Raw genomic sequence first — 16295 nt, 5'->3', positions numbered from 1 at the left:
ACCTGATCCCTATCATGACTCCCTTCATAATCTACATCATCACCACACTCCTCCAGGCTAGGAATTTGAAATTCAAGTCACCACTGAAGAAAAAGAAGCAGCAGAGACTCGCCCATGGCACAATGCCATCATGCCGCAGAGGTAGGTTCAGCAAGGGTCTGCCTGGCCATCTCCTATGCTCCACCCGTTAGTAAAACCCATATCTAACTTGAGCGGAGTACTTATTAAGTACTGGGAACTCTGCTAGGTATTTACAAGTATTTTCTTATTTATATTCATAAAATCCCTACGAGGTAGGTGTCTGCTATCAAGCCTCTTTTGAGATGAGAAAACTGGGCCTTGGGAGGCAGAGTAACATACTCAAGATCTCACAGATAATCAACAGCAGAGAAAATGTGATTCACTCCCCATTGTGTCTTAATCTGCAGAACCTGGCCTAGTTGGTAGCTGGTTATTTTGTTTCTTTTGTTTTTCCGTTGCCAGCAAGATACTTTAACAGCTCTTTGTAAACACTGCCTTTCTAGGCTCATCTCAAGTCACCTCCCCTTATGCAGTGTGCTTCCGACACAGTGGTGGTTTTCAGTTCTGCTATCAGACTAGCATTCGCCCCACCTCGATTCCCTCCCTCCTGTCCACAACCCTAGTCCCTCTTCCTCCTTTAAATCTGGGTTTCAATAGGCCCACTCAGGGCAGCCTCTCTGCCGGCTATCTAAAACAGGCTCCTTCTCCTACTCTCCTCACAGAATCTTATTTTTTCCCAGTATGGCACTCATTGCAACTCACAAATTTAAGTTTTCATCTTAACTTTCATTTCATTTTTCATTTTCACTAGAAAAGGCTCATGTCTTAGTTGGGGTCAGCATCATTGTGATAAAACACCATGACCAGGGCTAGAGAGATGGCTCAGCAGTTAAGAGCACTGACTGCTTTTCTAGAGGTACTGAGTTCAAATCCCAGCAACCACATGGTGGCTCACAACCATCTGTAGTGGGATCCAGTACCCTCTTCTGGTGTCTAAAGACAGCTACAGTGTACTTAGATATAATAACAAATAAATCTTTTTTTTTTTAAAGCGATCCAGAGATAGTGGGCTGACCAAAACAAGCAGAGGTCCTGAGTTCAAATCCCAGCAACCACATGATAGCTCACAATCATCCATAATGGGATCCAGTACCCTCTTCTGGTGTGTCTGAAGACAGCTACAGCAGACTCACATACATTAAATAAATAAATAAATCTTTAAAAAAACAAAACAACAAAAGAAAACAAAACAAACCCGCCACGACCAAAAGCAATTTGGGGAGGAAGGCATTTATTTGGCTTGTGTGTCCACACCATCATTCATCAGTGGAGGACAGCAGAGCAGGAACCTGGAGTCAGAAGCTGATGCAGAGGCCATGGAGGAGCACAACTTGTTGGCTTGCTCCCTCTGGCTTGCTCAGCCTACTTCCTTACAGCACCCAGGACTATCAGCCCAGGGAGGGCACCATCTGCATTAGCCATCCCCCAACAATCACTAATTGAGAAAATTCCCTACAGGCTTGCCTACAGCCTGATTTTTATGGAGATACTGTCTTAGTTGAGATTCCCTCCTCTCAGAAGACACTGGTTTATGTCCGATAGACATAAAATTATCTAACACAGCTCAGGGTGAGAGGTTTTCTGCCTTGGTCACTTTTAGTAGCCAAATCTCTGTGGGAATTGATAAATCGCTCAATAAATATTTGGTAGAGTATAATCATTTGAATCTGCATCTTTTCTACATATGGAAGCTGTGATTTCCAACCCTGAACTAAGAGAACTTCTGGAGGATTGGCAATAGGACGCAGGAGTTAATAGAAACTGTTGCTCTTTGAGAGAACAGCAGTTCACTTCCCAGCAGGCACGCACATCAAATAACTCCAGTTCCAGGGGATCCAGCATCCTCTCCTGGCCTGTGCAGAGACCTGCACTTGTAGGGCATGCACACTCACCATGGCACATAGACATACAAATTAAAAATAAATATTTTTTAAAGGGGAGAAAATCTGTAGGAAAAGCAAAAACAACAAAACACTAGTCTTTTGAATGCTGCCACTTTAAGACAGAGGGAAGTTATGCAGCCTCGGCCGTAGGAAGCCTCCACTCATCTTTAATAATGATTGACAACCTGGGTTTTCTAAAGCTACTTCGCACACAGAAGACGTGGGGCCTGCTGAAACTGAGCAGAACGACTTCATGTTCATTAGATGGCCCAGTTTCTTCCTGCACAGGAGATGAATAAATCCACCCACATTTTACCCACAATCAAAAGGCTGACTGGCTGTGGGGAAGAGCCTAGAGCCTTGGGGCTATAGGAGAGCTGCTCACTTCCTGTTTACATTCTTCAGTGGCTTCTTCTTACCTTAGAAACAAGCTCCCACACCTAGACAGGTGTCCCTGGCACCAGTGTCAGGACTCTGAGCTTTAAGGACTTTGCCTTTTCCTGGGCCACTGGGGACATTCCTGAGTCCATACCAACACCTGACTTTTCCTCCTATCTGTACTACCACCCTGAAGTGCCTGCTGGCTACTGGTCCTTTAAGATCCACATAAGGAAATTCACAAAAAGGATGCATTTCCTTGTAGGAATCCATATAAAGCAAGCATGTGAGCCGAGACATTTGTTAAAAATTGGTCCTTTTATGTATTATGCGATTGATTACTTAGGACAGTGTAATAGAAACAACTTAAATATTCAGCTCTCACTATTTTGGGTGAACTGGTATAGTCATATCTATTTAAATCATTTTCTCTTCTTTTCCTTTTTGTTTTGCCAGGAACACGAACACACACACACACACACACACACACACACACACACACACACACACACACACACAGACACACAGTCTTGACCAGATTAGTGTAACTGAAGAGCCCTGCTGTGACTCCTCTAAGGACACTGAAATTGACCTATAAGGCTTTTTCAGCTATGATTTATACTTCCCTAGTTTCTGGGTAGACAGAATGTTAGACTAGGCTGGTCAGGTTTCTTCACAGTACAGGGCACAAATGATACTACACCCAAAGAAAGAGTGTAACTTACAGGACCTGTGAACACTTCGCCACATCAGTATCTAGGACAGATTGGTCAATGACCTTGTGCTGCCCCAAATACTGGCACTCAAAAGAATACTACTCTATTCACCCAGGTTAGGTTGTATCAAATTCTTGGGCCTTTTCATAATCCGCCCCCAGCTTGCCCAGTGATGGGTTCTCGGTCAACAAATAATTTTCTTCCTTATATTGATTTGGGGACCAAGTCTCTTCCCAGCTGTGGCTCTTCCGTCCCAAGAGCCTTGGCGTCCTGGCAGACATAAAGAAGATACATCGGGAAGTCACCTTTGCTGCCCGAGTCTGGAAATGACTCACCTCACTTGCAATCTCATTCCATGGATGGCTAGTCACATAGTCCCAGTCAGACACAAGAGATGCTAGAAACATCTCTGGCTGAGTGGCTACTTCCCAGAAACAGTTCTCCCCTGTGGAGGAGAAACTGAGATGCACTGGTAGTGAGACTGTATTGCTATGCCTCTTGGAGAAGGAGGAGGACTTTCTAGTGGGTGAGTAAGGTAAGTTACTTCCTCTTTATTTCAGTGACCACACCGCATCTTGCCCCCATTCCTCCACTGCCTGCTCTCTCTGTATTGAGTACCCTAGATACTGATGGGGGTGATGCATTCACTGGCCCTGGAAGATACACTGTTTCCTGTGTGTAGTACCCTCTGTGCCCTCTACCATGCACAAATCTGTACAGCCTGCAGAGCTGGTCTCTGCTTCAGGCAACTGTTAGCAGGGAAGTGGGGTTCGTTTCACTTTGTCCATGTGGTTAACAAGGCGTAGCAGTTTCCTGCAGAAAGAACTTGGCTGGAGTAATTTTTCCTGGAGAGGAAGGTTTTGGTTTTGATTTGTTTTTTTTGACAGCCAGGCTGGCCTCAAATGCACAATCTTTTTGTCTCCCAAATGTTAGTGGTGCAAACATGCCTCACCACACCCTGCTTCTGCACTGGAAGCTTCACGGACCTTCAGTTCACAGAGCAGCTAAGAAGATTCAGGGGGAGTTAGTGAGAGCACCTGCTCCAGTGTCTATCCTGCGGGCTCTGTTTTGTCATGGGCCCTCAGCATCTTTGTGGGGCTGTGCCCACGAGGGCTCCAGAACCCTATAGCCTTGCAAGCAGATTGAAGAAAACCGTCACCAAAGGAATGAACAGGGGGAAATGAGTGAGCAGGATGTGCTTGATAAAGTGCGACACAGAAAAAGCAAAAGTGGGCCAGAGATGTAACTCAGTAGCAGACGGCTAACCTAGCACAGTGAGAAGCCCTGGGCACAATCCCGTTTAATCTTGGCACCTCAAAAACAGCGAGGGGCGGGAGAGAATGAATACTGTGGAACAAAAAGAGGATTACCACCAATTTGAAAAATCAATATAACCAAATTATAGGACTAGAAAGAAATACATGTCTATTCTTTGTTCCATGCATTTATCAATAGTTATTTATTGTTTTAGTTGCTGTTTTCCAAACTCTCTACAAAGGAACTAGGATATTTGGGTCAGCGAAGTTTCTGTGGGTAAAGGTGCTGTTGTGCAAGTCTGATGTCCGGAGTTCAATCTCCAAATTCCACATGAATGAATGGACTCCTGAAAACTGTTCTCACAGTGCCATGTATGTGCTCTGGCACGCGTGCTCATGGAGCACATGCACAGGCAGAGACACACAGTTATTTTTTTAAAAAGCACTCAGATACAATGAGCACCTATACCTTCCTAAAAGGTTATAATAGTTTTGCAGATTAAAGAATTACAGTGATTATTTGTTGGGTTCTTATCAAATGTTGCTTTCTCTGTGAAGCAGACTGCTGATTCACTGCTGGGCCTTAGAAGGCCCTGTCCAATGTTCTTGTACTGCTCAGCACCCACAGGGAACTGTTTACAATATCCTCAGAAATCTTGGCACTCTTTGAAAGAAGAAACTGAGTCCCCATCTCTGAATCCCCAGGCTCTAGCACATACTAAACATTCAAAAGCTGCAGCTGAAGAAAGCCAGTGAGTAGGCATATTCTAAATTCAGTTGCCCTTTCCCTGAGATTTCCCCCTCAGCTGCGATGACCTGGGGGCAACTGTAGGAAGATTTGGAAGAACTGCGCTTGAAGAGCCACAACTGAGGTTTCAGAGACCCTGGAGAACAGAGAGCTGGCTGATCCAAGCTGGATATTCCTGACCTCTGCCAAGACTGTCATGTGGCGTGGCGTAGAGAATTCCCTAATTCTGTTTATCCCTCTGGAATCTCTCATCCTTTCCAGGACTTCCCCTGGGAACAGGGGAAACCCTAGTGCTAGGGACTGGGCTGTGTCACCAATTGCTGCATTTAACCCCAAACCACACATAAAATAAGTATGGGAAGGGAGTGATTGTTAGTTAGGAGACCCTTCAGTCGTCTCTAAATATCTTCCAGAAATTTCTTCCAAAGAAGAGCTCTTTAGAGCCAAGTAGAGTCAAGAAGGAGGCTCTGAAACAGACTTTAGTAATACTGGCCACAGCTGAAACTGTCGACCAAACAAAACTACAAACTGTACCAGGAAAGGAGAACCCTGTTACAAAGAGGTCCCTGAAGCCAACAAGCATGTAGCACACGCCCAGCCACGCCCAGCTCCTCACCAACCAGTAGTGGCAAGGCTAGGCAGGAGCCCAGGGGCTTAGCTTCTGCACTCCACACAGGAGACCCCATGCCCAGATTCTAGAGCAAACTAGGTGTAAAGCTCAAAGCTGCTCAGGGCGTTCCTCCTGCTTATCTAAGAAATTATTCCTAACCCGGTAGGTTCCCACAAAGGCGCTTGGCTCTGGTTTGGGGCTGGTGTACCCCGCAAGACGGCTGGATTCTTATTTCTGCACTCACCCACTTTCTAAAACCAGACCGGAGAGGAAGGGCAAGGCCCTGGATGAGAATGTCCTGAAATACTAAGAGCATTCCTCCGCAGGGATGTTTACAATAGGGCTGTCCCTGGAGACGAGTGAAGAAGTTAGTCTGTTGGCAGAGAGGGAAGCGTGGCAAAAGTGTGTGTGTGTGTGTGTGTGTGTGTGTGCGTTGTGTTTTGGAGAGAGAAAGAGAGGAAAGAGGAGAGAGAAAGAGAGGGAGGAAGGGAGGGAGGGAGGAAGGGAGGGAGGGAGGGAGGGAGGGAGGGAGGGAGGGAGAGAGAGAGAGAGAGAGAGAGAGAGAGAGAGAGAGAGAGAGAGAGAGAGAGAGAGAGAGAGAGAGAGAGGCGGAGTGGGGGGCAGGAAGGGAAGGATGGGTGGGGAGGACGGCTGCCTGCCCTCCAGGCTCCTCCCGCTCCGGGCGCCTCCGCCCTCTGTACCCGCCCCGCTTACAAAGATTCTTCAGTGCCGGCCTCCTCGCGCCTCCTCCTCGCGGTGTGCCTAGCTCTTCCAAGGACTGCTGCGCCTCGGGGCCCAGGTGAGTCCCGCAACTAATATCTGCCCTTGGGGAACCCCACACCCGCTTGCTTCCGCCTGGGTGGGCTCACCCTCCAGCTCGCACACTGCCTCGGATGGACGCCCCCAGACCCGCTGGGGCGGAGGCCACTCTTGTCTGCAGCTGCCCCACCCTGGTGTTGGGGCCGCTATACTTCTGATCTCCTCTTCGCTGCGTGGTTCTTCATTCTCATCTTTTCTACTTTGCAACTAGTCTTCAGAGTTAACTGGAGTTTAGCAGAACCTGCTTGTGCTCTGTCCCAGCTGCCAGTTTCTTGCAGCTTTAGGTTACAGGCAGACCTCAGACCAGATGTTCAAAGCCTCCTCCCCAGCCAGGCCATCTGAGCTGCTTTGGCCAGGGAGGACTGGAGGCTTGACAGCTGGAGAATTCCCATTCTAAAGGACCTTGCTCTGCTTGTTGCCTTAGCCCCAGTGCAAATTCCAGGCTGCTTTGGAAGGATCTTTAAAGGAGGACTTTCTATTTGTTGTCTTTATAAAGAGGTGCTGGGGTGACTTTCTCTCTACCAAGTGTTCCTCATGCTACTTAGATCAAATAAAAGGAACCAGAGAGAGGGAGCGAGAGCAGGCTTGAAGAATCTTCAGTCTGGGATTAATTTGATATGGTGCAGGGAGAGGGATGTACCTGATTCACGGCCTGAGCCTGGGCACAGGAATGACTGACCTCTTTCCTAGCCCTGCCTGTGAGGACTCTGGAGAAATTGCTGAGTGGGAGGCAGGGAAACAGAAATGTAACCGACCAGCAAGGAGCCCGGAGCCACATTCTGCAATCCACAGAACCTACACCTTCACTCTTCTACCCCCACCCCAGGAAAGCTAGACACATTCTGCAGGGTGGGGTTAGCACAAGGGGTTCCTGGATTCTCCTAGTGATCTGCGGCCTGTGACTCAGCGGTAAGACCTTGGGTGTGGCCTAGCTGGTTGCTGATTCTCTGTGGATGGTTTGAACAGATCTCTCCCTGAAGGAAAAGAGGAACTGTGCCATCTTCCAGGGCATTTTCCAAGAGGAAATGAGTCACAACTGACTGGCCACCAACCTGCAGGAGGGGCTTCTTGACTGAGCTGCCTGGGAGGGCAGTAATTCGACTGGCAGAAGCATGCCAACTCTGTCTCTCTCTCTTTACCCCCTGAAGCTTGAGTTTCAGCTTCCAAGAGTGGATTTTTGTATGTTGTACTTCAAGTTAGGAGGAAACACCCTGTCAGAGAGCCTTTGGTGTGTCTCAGCAAATTATAAATAATGCCAGGAGTTGGAGCAGGAAGGAGTTCATGTAATTCACTGAAATTTCATTTACCTTAGCCCCCCCACCCCATGCCTATGCAATGTCTATTTAATCATCAATGACAGCCTAAGAGTTGTTTTTCTTCTCTTTTCTTTCTTTTTTTCTTTTTTCTTTTTTTCATCTGCTTGGCATAGAGCAGTTATTTGGGTTCACCCTGATTTCTGACTGATGCTGTTCCCTGGCTTTTCCCCCCTGAGGACATCAGATGGGCCGTTGTCCTCCTGTGCCTGGCTTCTGACCAGCCTCTGAGCAGTCACCCCAGTGTGGTCAGGCCCTGGGCTGGGTGGGGCTGAGGCTGAATGCCTCCCTGCTTTCCACTGACAGAAAAAAAGAGTCATGTCTCCCGCCTCCCAGCAAATGCATAAGCATTTGATATGCCGTGGACACACTCTATCTGTATAAGCCCAGCTAAAGGAACAATGGGATTCTTTCAGAATTATGAAATAAATTAATGCTCACAGTGCTGGGAAAAGCTGGACTAAAATATGGGCTCTTGGGACTCACAATTTAGGAATCACACTTCAGAAGCAAATGGAGTAACATGCTTGGTGTGTGTGAGGGTCTAGTTCTTCAGGACCGCCACCCCTGCAGGGAGGCAGGGAGGGGCTGATTGACTTTTAAAGACAACTTTCAACCCTTCAACTAAATAATTATCACTTGTCGCTGTAGCAAGTGTTGGTTGGGTTGCTGGATCATGACAGCTCCTCCTGAAAAAACTGGGTGTTCTTGGTTGAGTTAGAGTTCTTTCTTCCTATTGAATTGCTTCTGGAACTTTCTTTAGCAGACCATGTCTGTAGTAAGCAACTTTTATTTGGTGGGAAAATCTGAGCCAAAATCCATTGTTTTAATTTCATTCCTACCCCAAATATACTTTAAGGGTCAGATTCAAGAATGTCCTCTGGATTCAATTAAAAAAAATTGTTCTTTAATTTCTCCTAAACAAAAGAACAGAATTCTACAAACGTTATTAAATAATGGATGTTTATGTTCACTGACACCCTAATTAATTCTGGGTGGTTTCAAGAAAACTAAGATATGGGCAAAATACAGGAGAACAAAGTAAGTCAGGCCCCGACTCTGAGATTTACAGCCTAGATCTGGGCACAGGGCCAGAAGACACATTTGGGATTGCTCAGGAAGAGGGACTCCCGCCCTTGGCCCTCCCATAAAGTCCAACAGAGAAAACTAGAACATTGTTGGTACTTAACAGCATAGGTGATGTGTGCAAAGTAGGTGTTTGCTGAAAAGGAAACAAAAACAGGAATTGTTTCCTTCAGAGAAAGAGAGTTAAGACAGGTTGCTCAGGCTGTGAAGTGTGAAGTGTGTGGGCAGACATCAGAATAAAACGGTTCAGTAAACGGTGAGTGGATGAGGCCTGGGTCCTTCCTGCAGAGCTGGCCAAGCAGTGAGTGGCATGATGAATGAAACCAAAAGAAATAGCAAGACTGAGAAGCCTGTGCACCTGACCAGACCTGCTTAGCAGGACACATGGTTTTTCCCTTTGTGTCTGGAATGTACTCTGTACGGTACCATTCCATTCATAGGTGAACCCTGCAGAGGCCTCTTCCCTGCCCTTCTCAGAACTCACATCCTTTAGCTGTTGTGTTCTGAGCTCCAATGTTGTCAACTGCCTAAAGAGAGTTTCATCTACATCTCCTCTACTTTGAGCTATTCATTTAACAAGTATCATCTAGTGGTCTCTCAAGTAAAGCAGAATAATATGTGGTTCTTGATCAAGACAGCTTTGGAGTCAAGGCAGACAGGTGAACAAGTGTATCCAACTGAATATACCAGGTATGGAGTGGGGTGTCAGGGACACCGAAAAGGTTCCCCCAACTCTCAGACCAATGCCCAAGGCCCTCATGACAAAGTGTTACCCAGTCAGAAGGGGAAGGCCTACCTCACCTGGATGGAATTTGCGGGGCATTAGGTGGAGTAGAGATGCCTTATTCAAGTTCCTGAACAGCTTTCATTCTAGTTACTGATTACAGAGCATAGTGAACCCTGTAATGCAACCACCTTCCTAGCCATGGAGGACTGGTTAGTACCACTCTGTCAGAGAAGGGCAGTATGATGCATTCATTCATCCAAGAGAACAACATTTTCACATTTCTGTTACGTTTGTTTGTTGTTTTGATTCTTTTTTTTTTTTAGTACAGAATAGAGTTTATTTAGGGCATGGGGGGGGAGTTAAGAGAGTAGCAGAGGCAGAGGAAGGCAGAGAGAAGGAGAGAGTCAGTTGTTTTGATTCTTGAGACAGGGTCTATACAACCCAGCCTGGCCGATAACTCCATTTCTTCTGTCTCAGCCCCATCTCACCCTGAGTGCTGAGTTCATAGTTGTTGGGACTACCCCTACCACACCTGGAGTCTTGATTTACTGTAAACCTTTCTCTAGAATAACTCCTTGCTTATAGCCCTGTCAGTGTCTTCTGGAATCAAGGGCATATGCTGTGAATTTCAACTCTGTTTTCACTTTCTGACCAACCCGTATCTCTGGATTATTATTGCAGGTATCTTGAACAGGCAGGGAGTCGGTGGGCTGCTTTGTGTGTGGATAAAATAAGAGATTTGGGGGGCGGAGGACCTAGGGCAGAGAAACGTCAGGGAGGAACATTGTCACTTCATAGCCCTCTGGGTAAGGCAGGAAGGAATGGACTAGCCTCAGACCTTAGCTCTCAGCAAGGTAGCCTGACCTCACCCTTCTGAAGAGGTCATTCAAGTGAGGCCAGGATTTCCTCTGCTTACAGCTTGCATTTCCTGGGAGTCCTAAATTGATCTGTTTTTCTATTTTGGGGAATCTCTTATCAGCTCTGCAGTACACTTTCCTGCTGCCTGTGAGAAAGTAGAATGGGTGTCCACTTGGTTCTAACATCTGGGATGTCTGGAATCTGGAATCTTTGCTCTGAGAGGAGGTCAGAAAGCTCTGTGGCTCTGAATGTGGGCACGGACTTTAAACTTCGTTGGCATCTGGCTCCTTTCCTGAATGATTGAAGGACTGAAGTGGCATCCCATGTCCTTCTTTAGGTGACTGAAACTCAGTTCTTTTAAACTCTGGGCTTCGAAATCAATCCAGGCAAGGCAGACTCCCTCTAAGCCAGCCACCAGAAACCCATTTCCAGGATTGAGGATGTGGGGCAGATCCAAACAGTGTAAGAGAGGAAAAGGGGAGGGGATCCCCCGGATCTCAGGCCACTGTACACCTTGAAGCGTAAACTTGCTGCTGGCGTCATGCAGCTGAGTCCTGCCAGATCCTCACTGACGTGTTCTCAGGTGTGCGATTCCTTAGCAGGTTGTTAAAATTTTTCTGAGGCAAAGAGGTAGAATTGCAATCCTTAAATATAACTCTCCAATGCCAGTGTTCAGCACCACACCTTTGACTCCGTAAAAGACAGTATTTAGAAGCCAGGCAAAATGGCTCAGACTCAGCTACTCAACAGGTAGAGGCAGGAGGATCTCAAGTTAAGGCCAGTCTAGGCAAGTTAGTGAGACCTGTGGAAAGAGGGTCAGGGTGTATACATAGCTCACTGATAGAAGACATGCATAGCATGTCTTAGGCCCTAGGGTTCAGTGTGTGTGTGTGTGTTGGGGTGGGTTACAGAATTCAGGCATCTGAGCAGGCACTGGTCAGCAGCAGGATTCGGACTAAAACACACCCCAGGTTCCTGTTCAGCAGGAGAAGTCGCCAGCTTCTCCTATTTGTGCTCAAAACTCTATATGGACACTGAGCTCCCACAGGAGTCTGTATATATATGTACTAATTCCTTCTTGGCTGAACTTGATAATGAACCTTACGAGAGTGTGCACTCAGACAGAGTGGCTGCATTTCACTGCTAGAGCGTGAGTCCAGAGTGTGAGTAGAGTATGCACAGCCAGCAGACAAACACACCTATAAGCAAGTTCCTAACCTCTACAGTCAGACTGGCCCAGGTCCCTGAGTCACATCTGGAGGGCTGAAGCTTCTGAAGTTACTAAGTTGGACTTGGTGCTTGTTGGTGTTCAGTCATTTCAAAGAATTACATTTTCAGCACCAAGAGAAATAAGGAAACATCTCTTTCATTTGGTACTTTCTAGTTAAAAAGAGCAGCTCCTTGAAGGGGTTATAGCCCCATAGGAGGAACAACAATATGAACCAACTAGCATCCCCAGAGCTCCCAGGGACTAAACCACCAACAAAAGAGTATACATGGAGAGACCCATGGCTCCAGCTGCATATGTAGCAGAGGATGGCTTTGTTGCAAATTAATGGGAGGAGAGGCCCTTGGACCAGAGAAGGCTCATTGCCCCAGGGGATTTTGGAGGGGAAATGAGGAAAGAGGATATCATTTGAAATGTAAATAAAGAAAATATCTAATAAAAATATAAAAAAGAAAAGAAAAGCTAAGGGGGGAAAAGCAGTCCTTGTCCGCCATTAGGAGCATGTAGAGTGGTTGACATCTAGGTAAATCCCACATTCTGTGATCCAATACCTGAAGTGTCTGTGGCTACTAACAAAAGCCCCCAAACAGGGTCTTGGATTGATTGAATTTTATGGGAAAGGTGATTAGACCTCTGCTTTTTCCTTTCACATTACCGTCTCAAGGTTTTCATACCTGTGGTTTAAAAGTCAACTCAAACTCTCTTTATGTCCTTTAACAGGTTTCGACAGGTTCTTCAAAATGCCATCCCAAATGGAGCACGCCATGGAGACCATGATGCTTACATTTCATAGGTTTGCAGGGGACAAAGACTACTTGACAAAGGAGGACCTGAGAGTGCTCATGGAACGGGAGTTTCCTGGGTTCTTGGAAGTAAGTCCTGAAAGTCTCAGACCCACACATAAAAATCTGAGTGCCCTCCCTTTTCTTCCATCCCTTCCCTGCAGGGGAACTACTTGGAAGTGTTTCATCCATTTGCTTGGTAGACTGTACCTACTGTGCGTTAATGTATTACTGAGCAGCAAAGTGGAAAAGATTCCACCCCTGGCCTCAAAGAACTCTCAATCTGCAGGTGAAAATACCCATACCCACAGGCACTTCATGAGGGGGAAAGACTTTTCACAAGTGTGTAATAAACCAAGGGATGCTGCACCTTAGGTCCATAACCCTCATTATGGAAGTTCCACATTCTGGTCATTTGCCACTTGAATCTTTCCTGTGTGGCTGTGAGGTGCAGGTTGAGACTAGGGCCTCATGGGTAAAGCATGTACTTTGTTGGAGAGCTCCTCTCCACTTGAATCTTCTTAAATCCCTTTGAACAAGAATTTTCTTTCTTTTTTTCCATCTCTAACCCATAAAGGGATCATGTTACTTGCTGGATGAATATGAACAAAGTGTCACTCCAGAAATAATAGTTTTTTACAATGTCAGTGTCACCTTAGGAGCCTAGAAGCACAGCCTAGTTTACACCTCACTTTGGAAAGATTGGACAGAACTTCTCATATATGCTAGTCAAGACACTAGGCATAGTTGTCCTTTGACTTTATAGGCCCTCAAGAAACAGTTGCTGAGTTTAATATTCATCTAAGGCAAAGTATTGCTTGATACAGTAGCATATTGTGGTACAGTCCCATCTTTTCCTAGAAAGAAAGGATGGTTCTTATACTGGGTGCGTTAGTCCCTGAAGGGTAAAGGGAAATGAGGGTAGGTGGCTAGATCTCACCTCTTGCCATCTGTCTGATAAATAGCACAGTATCTAAGGTCCTGGCTCCTATTCTAATAAACACGGGGCTTTGCAGGAGACTGTTTTTGCATGTCGTCAATATCAGTTAAATAGGTGGCCTGTCTCCTCCCATTAAGCTGCAGTCACACCAGTGCTAGCTCAGTGAGCTAGTTCCTTGGCTACCACAGGCATTATGATGCAGTCCCAAATAAGCAGACATAGGCTCTAGCTGTGGACTAACAGTGACCAGTGGCTTTCACTCTACAGTTCTGGTTCCCTTCTCTCTAAAATGAGATGTTTGGAGATAATTATTCACATGCCCACTTTTAACTTGTTATGATTCTTCTAGATAAACATGAAATGCAAGAACAAAATGTGCTCTTTCAAAGGCAACCCATCACATCTGCAGAGGCATTCTTAACATTAAAATACTTGCTCATCTCGTGTGACCTAAGACACAGATCCTTCCATAGTCAAGGCTCTGTGTCATGAGAAGCATAAAGAGTGTATACAAGGGGGTGTGCTAGCCAAGGCAGAGTAGCTTATTCTAGACACAGACAGGGCCATAATTCTAGATGTGTACTCACTAATAGACCATTTTGTTTCTAAAGTAGATGGCTTATGTCATCCAAATTTCACTCATTCTGACCACAGCCAGGAAGCTGGGGGTGAGGCCAGAATTAGCTACATACAGCAGGTTTCAGTTGATAGCTTAGGGTAGGAGTTTGCAGTCTCAAGTAGACAATATGACTCTACCATAAGAGATCTCTGAGTGCAATGTGTAAACATTGAGCACATTTAAATATTGCAATTCAGTCAGTTCTCCCACTAATCATTCAGTCATTGGAATTCATAGCTACATTGTGCCTTTTAACAGCCTCTACTGCATAAGAGGTTATTTCTCTCTCTGAGATAGCCTGGCCCTATAGAAGTAACCATAATTTTGCACTTTTAACCAGCATAGCAGCAAAAGGACTAATCAAGCTAATCACCAAAGAAACAAGATGCAAGTCAGGGCACCTGTCTATTTCTGTCCCCCACACTCATGCTCATTAAGGAGTTTTATGTTTCTATCATACATATTCATTTGAGTGGATCTCTCTGTGTGTGCATGTGTATGTGTGCGTGTGTGTATGTGTGTGTGTGTATAAAGGCCCATGTACTATATAGCATGCATGAAGAGGTCAGAGAACAACTTGGAGAAGTAGATGATCTCCTATCTTATGGGCTACAGGGATTTAGTTTAGGTCATCAGACTTAGCAGCAAGCAGTCTTACCTACTTTGCTGTCTCATAGGTCTGTCACATTCGAAATAAGGTCTCTGGCTAAACCTTGAGTTGGCCAATTTGGCTAGACTGGCTGACTAGTAAGCCTCATGAATCCTTTTGTTGCTGCCTTCCTGTTGCTGGATTCTAGGACTGCACTGATGAACCAGCTTTTACGTGGGTGCTGTGGACACAAACTCAGGTTCTCATGCTGGCACCTTACCAAATGAGTCACCCTACCAGCTACACATGCTTGTTTTGAAAGTTGTTCAGTGAATGAGAATAAGATGGCATAGGTTTACCAACTCAAAGACTGGAAAGAGGCAGACAATGTGACTAGCATTTCAGTTCATGAAGAGTGGAAGGCCTCCTAGAGAGGACACTACATCCAAACTCCTGTATTCATACTTAGAGTGGACATGTGAAGACAAACTAAGCTGTGTGATGGACTCAGGTGACATGGCTGCTATGACATATGACACACCTGCTCATCCCAACTGTGCAAAGGAGAAAAAGAGAATTCTTTTGAGTCTTCTCTAGAACCCAAACCCAGTGTCCTCATTAGCAACTGTGTAGAACTAATACAACAATGAGTCCTCCTGAAACTTATTTCTGAGTAATCTGAAGCTCTCTCTTCATAAAGAGTTCCCTTTTAAGGATCTGACCATGGTGTCAGGAAAGAAAATTTGCTTTAGAAAAAAATTAGGTTTGAAGTAGAAAATGATGAGTATATGAAGTTACTGAAAAGTCATTCTAGAGAAAAAATTTTAAAAAAATGTGCTGATGATTTAACAAAGGCCAGTAAGACTTCAGAAACTATGCTTGTACACATGGCTGTCAGCAGGTTGGATCAGATAAGATAATAGTTGCTTATGTTATGATGTCATTAACTGACATTGCTTGCCTTTGTTCTTCTTTTTCTTCTTCTTATTTTTTAGAATCAAAAGGACCCTCTGGCTGTGGACAAAATAATGAAGGACCTGGACCAGTGCCGAGATGGCAAAGTGGGCTTCCAGAGCTTTTTATCACTGGTGGCGGGGCTCACCATCGCATGTAATGACTATTTTGTAGTACACATGAAGCAGAAGGGGAAGAAGTAGGCCAACTGGAGCATTGGTACCCCACACCCTGATATGTGCTCTCCCACGGGGTCACTTGAAGAATCTGTTCCACTGCTTCTTGTGAGCAGATCAGGACCCTTAGGAAATGTGCAAATGACATCCAACTGTAATTCGACAAGCTGAGAGAGAAAAGTTAATCCAATGACAGAGAAGCTTTTGAGTTTTATATTGTTTGCACCCCGTTGCCTTCAATAAAGAAAGTCCTTTTTTTAAGTTCTGAATTTGAGGTAGTGTATTTCTTGCTCCTTCTGAAATGCTTGCTCACTGCTTCTTTGGGTCAAAAAGAGTCATCATGATCTTGGGCAGTCAGCATACCGCAGGTCTGTCTCCATAGAACCAGTGAAATGAGAAAGCATTCTCTGCTCAGGCTTGGATCTGACTTTTCTATTTGATCTTCAAACTATGTCTAAGTGAAGGACCAAACCTCAACGTGTTCCAAGAGGGCTCTTCAAGAACATATTCTAATTCTCTGACTCCTCAGCAT

The 16295-nt window shown here is 45.5% G+C and overlaps 1 protein-coding gene across 1 annotated transcript; it reads left to right on the top strand.

Moving 5' to 3' along the window:
* The first annotated feature begins 6353 nt into the window (after positions 1-6353).
* S100a10 (S100 calcium binding protein A10) lies at positions 6354-16032 on the top strand. The gene is made up of 3 exons (XM_052179897.1): positions 6354-6471; positions 12424-12575; positions 15629-16032. The coding sequence occupies exons 2-3, from the start codon at positions 12444-12446 to the stop codon at positions 15788-15790; spliced, it is 294 nt and encodes a 97-aa protein (XP_052035857.1). The 5' UTR covers positions 6354-6471; positions 12424-12443; the 3' UTR covers positions 15791-16032.
* The last annotated feature ends 263 nt before the right edge of the window (positions 16033-16295 follow it).

The sequence above is a fragment of the Apodemus sylvaticus genome, chromosome 4 (genome assembly GCF_947179515.1).
Source record: "Apodemus sylvaticus chromosome 4, mApoSyl1.1, whole genome shotgun sequence".
Lineage (NCBI taxonomy): Eukaryota > Metazoa > Chordata > Mammalia > Rodentia > Muridae > Apodemus > Apodemus sylvaticus.
This window is presented reverse-complemented; position numbering and strand designations above follow the sequence as displayed.